Source organism: Anarrhichthys ocellatus, unplaced genomic scaffold, assembly GCF_004355925.1.
Source record: "Anarrhichthys ocellatus isolate YVR2014 unplaced genomic scaffold, GSC_Weel_1.0 scaffold24, whole genome shotgun sequence".
NCBI lineage: Eukaryota > Metazoa > Chordata > Actinopteri > Perciformes > Anarhichadidae > Anarrhichthys > Anarrhichthys ocellatus.
In genome coordinates, this window is record NW_022280054.1 from 868,006 (window position 1) to 874,144 (window position 6,139).

The 6,139-nt window shown below is 41.4% G+C and overlaps 1 protein-coding gene across 5 annotated transcripts in view; it reads right to left on the minus strand.

The window, feature by feature from the left end:
- Positions 1–6,139, minus strand: part of stx1a (syntaxin 1A (brain)) — a 54,839-nt gene that overhangs the window by 28,045 nt on the left and 20,655 nt on the right. For all 5 annotated transcript variants that reach the window (XR_004213223.1, XM_031861360.1, XM_031861361.1 and 2 more), the window contains exon 3: positions 5,984–6,083. Coding sequence is in view for 4 of the 5 variants with exons in the window: in XM_031861360.1 (XP_031717220.1) it covers positions 5,984–6,083 (100 nt within the window). In the remaining variant the exon portion in view is untranslated. The remainder of the gene's footprint in view (positions 1–5,983; positions 6,084–6,139) is intronic.

Sequence of the window (6,139 nt, forward strand, 5' to 3'; positions counted from 1 at the left end):
GGGTGGCTGCTCCATGCTGTTTATTCGGGCTGAGCCCGACCGGGCCCCATGGGCGAAGGCCCGGCCACCAGACGCTCGCCGACGAGCTCCCCTCCTGGGTCTGGCTCCGGGAGGGTGCCCCAGTTTCTCTGGTCCGGGCGAGGTGGCTAAAGTCCGTGGGCTGCTTATCATTAGGGTCGTTTGAACCGCTCTTAGCATACAGACATTAGAGTTGTATTATTTATCTCATCTATCTTTTGAGAAGAAAACAAATAAGTACACTTCCCAAAATGTCAAACTTTTCCTTTATCCTACACCTAATACCTGAAGCTCAATATCACATCTCGTGGGGTGGAAGCCAATAACCAAACAGATGCTAACTTGTAGCGAGTATACACATCTGATTTCACTCGCAATATACTGACAGCCGTCATGTCTAATGATCATGATGGTGCATACAGTACAGTACAGTACATCACTTAGTAGCATAATACCGAGATTTAGTAAAAGATGAACATCCTGGAAGTCTTATATCCAATTCTATACGCTTCAATCCAGCTGCACCACCTTTGGCTCTACAGCAGCAGCATTTATCCACTTTTCTTTATTATATCGACAAAGTGTGTGTGTGTGTGTGTGTGTGTGTGTGTGTGTGTGTGTGTGTCAGTCTAATGTCAGGGTACCATGACACTAACAAGACACCAAGCCACTTCTGTTTCCTCCGCTCTAACTCAGGGTCAATTGCTGCCACTTTAACTGCTAACTTGCAGCTATTTATCTTTTTCTCCATCTCTCTGCTCGCTCTGTAAATATATCACCTGTCCTTTGTGTGTTTGCGCCACTTATAGATCGTCTAGAGTCCAGTTGTCAAATGTTCCAGAGAGACTGAATGTGAGCTCATCCCTCAAACATTGCTGATCTTTGCCTTACTGGCAGGAATACAGGATGAACTCAGAGAGGCCTAATGACAAACTGACAGCACAGATAAAGTTTAACCATTAATAGATACAACTTACTTGCTCATCCCAACCTTTCCAGTCTGACCGGTTGTTGCACAGCTTTTCTACGATTAATGACTGCTGTTACTGTTTAAAATCCATATATATATATATATATATATATATATATACACACACAAATAAGTAAACAAGTACACTCCGATACTTCAAAGTAGCCCTTATTATCCTAACAAATTTTGCGAGATTAGTTTAATTTCTGAATTTTTTTATGTTCTTAGTGGGGTTTTTATGTAATAGTATTTGATATAAACATATCATTTAGTTTAAATAATATCTTTCCCTTATTCACCTTGATCTGCTGTCAAACAAAGTACCGGGTGTTGGAACTTTGCCATGTAAAGATGATAACTCACATTCATCAGGAATGTTTTCAGTACAGTCAGGCTAATATCTAAGGTGCAAGGGCACCACTCAAGTGCAGATGTGGATGTTGTATCTGATTAAGTCTCTGCTAACAACCCCATATCCTCCTGTCTGACAACCTCTTTGTCTCCTGCAACATCTTCCAAGACAGTATTACAGGGTTACTGTGAGTGTTGCTGTCACTCTGAAACCTTCCTCTGCCGCCCTCAACACATGACATTTCAATCTAGATCAGAGCATTACCGCCTCACGCCTCTCGCTGACCGCTGGCTCAGGGGTCAAGAGGACAGAAGGCTGTTAAACTGATTTATTTTACTAGCTTTGACCTCTTTTATGTGCATAAATGTGCACGTGTGTCCTTAGCCTTAGCTTTGACCGTCCACATTGTATTAACCTCACTTTAAGAGAGATATTATTATTCCACAAGATAAAGCTGTGTCTTTAAAGGCTGTAATATCAGCTCGGACATTAAAGAAATCAAGAGAGATAAAGGGTAGAAACCGAGAAACAAGATGGTAGAAGAGAAACAAAGGGAAGACAGAGAGCTGGGGGAACTTACAGCACAACACTTTCAAATTTTGGTTGAGGGTGGTGGAGCTTTGGCAAACAGCACTCCCAGGGTGGGAGCACACTTAGCCAAAAACTGATACTAGAAATAGAAACACTCGCAGGCTGCAATTAAAACAAGCATCTCCAGAGCTGCAAGTTGAGGACTTTAAAGAGTTAGAGGAAAGATGCTCTTTAGAAACTGGAGGCTGGAGATGTCAGAGGGAGCAAACACTAAATGGTTGGAAAAACAGACTGAGAAATGTTGTTAAATAAACTCCTATCAGTGTCAAAGACAACATTTTCTGCACGTTATTAAACTAGAAGTTTAAGTACATTTCTCATTGGAATGGTGGTAGTTCAACAACAAAGCAAAACCCAGAATACATATAACTTATTATAATCTTTGACTTGGTTTGAGTGATAACCAATTCACAAAAGATTTGTATTCCTACAGGTCCAGAATATAACTGCAAAGTGAAAATGGACTAATAGACAAACAAAAGCAAATGAGTTGCTTGGTTTACACTAATTTGTGGACTCATTTTCTAGTAACACTGCAGTCAGAAGTGCTGACAGAAAACACAAATCTTAAGTCCTTCTGCTGGTTTTCAGGTTGTCTTGCATTGATTTTTGCTTCCTCTAAGTAGTGTAAACAGCACTGCAAGGTATTAATCCAGGCTGCTTGTCTCAAATGGTTTTAATGTACAGACCAGGGAGGCACATTCGTTGCACTGGGATAAATCGTCAATGATCACTGCTCAGGTTTGGTTTCCTCCAACGGTCCATCAACCAGATTACGTTATGCCAATTATAGAATCCAAAACTGGCCGTAGGTGTGATTGTAAGTGTGAATTGTTTAGCTTCGTCTGATGAATAACAACCTGTAGTTTGTAAAATTAGACTCTGTAAGAGTGGAGATAAAGATAAAACCAATATAAACACAAGCTTACACAAGCATTTAAAACAATGATGATAAATATCTAGCCTGCAACTAAAGAGAGGAGCAATGACTGCAAGAGATCAAACTTCCAAACGTCGTATTTCATTTCAGATCAACCTCGCACTCTTTGAGGAACAGTTGGGTGTTAAAGGCCACTGATGCTCCTGCAGGACTTTTCGCCTTTAATTCTGAAATCTATCAAGTACAGTCTCATTGATCAAAATAACGTGAAGCAGCACTGCACAACGCCTATAAACAATACTAGAAAACAAAACAAATAATGCAATTATTTAATGGGCAATGTGAATTCAATCATGCTTCTAAATATAAAATGCATTTGTGTCTTCCCTTCCTGCATTAAAGGAATTTGCTCATGAAGGAACACAGGTTCAATACCCATTATGACCTGTTGGCTATTACCTAATCTATCATCATCATTGAACCTACTCCTGTACACAGATGCTGAGCACAGCCCCCACAATCACACAAATAGCGAGTAAAAACAAGCAAATACACTCACACACAAAACATATATTGCAATTCCCTGGTGGAAATTTGCTATGCTTCACTTAGGGGAGTGAGTAAACCATGATATGGGATAGTATGTAATGCAGGGGCGAAGGTAATATTACATAGAAGAAGCAGCTGCATTTGTGCGTGTGTGTTAATATGGGCTCTGTGGGCTGGAGTTAACCCCTGGAGATCAACAGGAAATGTCTCAGTCAGCGAACACAAAAGCTCAGAGCTCCCCCAGCAGAGGGGGAGGGAGAGAGGGGCGAGGTCGGGGTCGTGTAGATAGATGGCCAGGTGGGTGGTGGCTGGGGAGATGTGATGTGATTATGAAACTGATAAACCGTGACAGAAACAGAAGGTTTATCACCGCACAATGTTACGCTGAGTTGTGAAAGACTCACTCTCATTATCGCACACCCAAAGTCTCAGCGCCTATTTTCAGAGGAAGAGTGAGGAGAGGAGTACTTAGATGAGAAACTACGGTGAGAAAAATACTTGTGAACAGACGACGAGACTCCTACCAACAGGAAGGAGATGGAGTTTGATTTAATGGGAGGAACAGAAACAGAACAGGCTCCTCTCACCACAGGGGAGAACAAAAAAAGAATACCAGCAAAGACTGAAAACGCTATAAAACAAACAGAATATTCATAAAAATGATGAAAGACCACACTAGCTTTTTGGATGAGCAACATTTTCTATGCAACAATGAGTCATTGTAGATCTTAAAGCACATTAGATTTCACATTAAAATGTCATTGTGAAATTAGTTTTGATGACACACTTCAGACGAGGCTGAAGCACGGAAATCTTTGCCACATTATGACAACTATCGGATGGACTGCCATGGAGTTTGGTACAGATATTCGGGGTGCCCAGATGATGAATCCAGACCTCCTGACTTTTCCTCTAGTTTGAATTGCCTAAAAACTCATCATGCTCAGTATAGCGGATGTTGTCAGGAAAAGTAATAAGAAACATTGACAGTGAACATATTGCAATCTTGCATTCAATATGAACATTTCAATGTGTCCCAGTGTCCTTGATAACAAAACGCAATCTGGGCAGCATTATGTTTCCAAACAAAACGTGTTGGTTGATGGAAATTAGTTATATACAAATTTGATTTATAATAAGAAGAGTTGCACACATCCACAATATTAAACGCTGCTCAGGAGATAGAGGAGTGTCCTTGATGAAGGTATTCAGATCATCCCAGTGGCCACAATGCAACAGGCAGACAGTAAAGAACACACTGACCCAACTCTGTAATGAACGACCCTGACATTTACATCAGCTGCTTACTGATGTGCATTTATCAGGCACACACACACACACTGAGCATTGATTTACATCACAAAGGAGACAACTTGTGGAAGAATCCGTATCTTAAATGCAGCAGCTCGCCTCGTTGCTGCTCCGCTCTGTGTGTCAACGGCACAACATGGCTAGTTAAAAGGCTCATCTGATGCCTGCTGCTGCAAGCAGATCGATGCTATTTCAGGTAGGTGGGAAGGTGGGAATCAGGGAGAGGAAAAGGGAATAGGGGGTGTTACTAGTGCGAGTAACATCCCCCTTGATGCCCTGACATAAATGAGAGAGGAGGAGGTGTGAGAGGCCAGAGATGCGGGAGTAGAGAGAGAGGAGCAAAGATGGATTGTGGCACGGACTGAACAAATGTAAAGAGGAGAGTGGTTGAAATAGGTAACGGGAAGAGACAGAAAGAGAGAGATGGTGTTAACAGCAGGCTAAGAGGTAAAGACAGGACTAAAGAGAAAAGGAGAGGGAGCAGAAAAGTGGAGAAAAATGGACAATGGAGTCATTTTCCTCTTTTTTGTTCAGTGGAATCTACCACTGCAGCAGTTGTAATGGTGATAACAGTAATTATTACCTTTCTGCGTTCCATTAAGAGCTTCTCTTACACATCACTGAGTCACTGCCTTATTAAAGTGTTATCATTAAAGAGCGGTAGAATATAAGTGTATGCAAAAGGGTCAGTGTGACAATGTAACCTTCTTTGGTTGAGTAGTAGTACACAATAAAGGAATAAATTCTGCATGAAATTAACTCATTCGGTGTATTGATGATGGTGGTGGAGAGCGCCGTCCAACATGTTGCTCTAAAATCTCTCATAGGTTTTCAACTGGGTAGGGTTCCGACTTTGACTGAGTAACACATAGTCAGACTTCAGATAGACGTCTAAATTAATCGGTTGCACAAAGCTGTCTCAGTAGAACTAATTTGCTATGAATTCTGGGTAAATTAAGACTTTTTTTAAAACTACAAAAGATGGCTGATCAAGCAGCCGTGGCACTGCAGCAGAAAATGTTCGCCTGCTGGGAGATTTCAACAGTTACAAGGACATTTTACTGCTGTATATTTTAACAGGTTACTGCAGCCTCACACACTCCACATCATTGGTCGGTGTTAGCCTGCCTAACTTTTTTTGGATAAAAATAAATCAGTCTTTGTGAACCTCTGTGTGTCTAACCTGCATGAGAATAATCTAAGAGTAAAATCAAGACTGACCGAATACTGCAGACCAGTCTAAAATATTTCTAGTGAATGTAAAGGTCATAATGAGTCAACAAGAGGAACCAAAAAAGACACAAAGCCTTACTCTCATCTGGGTTAGGTGACGCGAGGATGGCGCTGTGATTCCTTTTCACCTCCTCAACTTTCTCTGCCAGAGACTCGATGAAACCCCGGATCTCCTCCACCTGTCAAAAGAGAGAGAGAGAGAGAGAGAGAGAGAGAGAGAGAGAGAGAGAGAGAG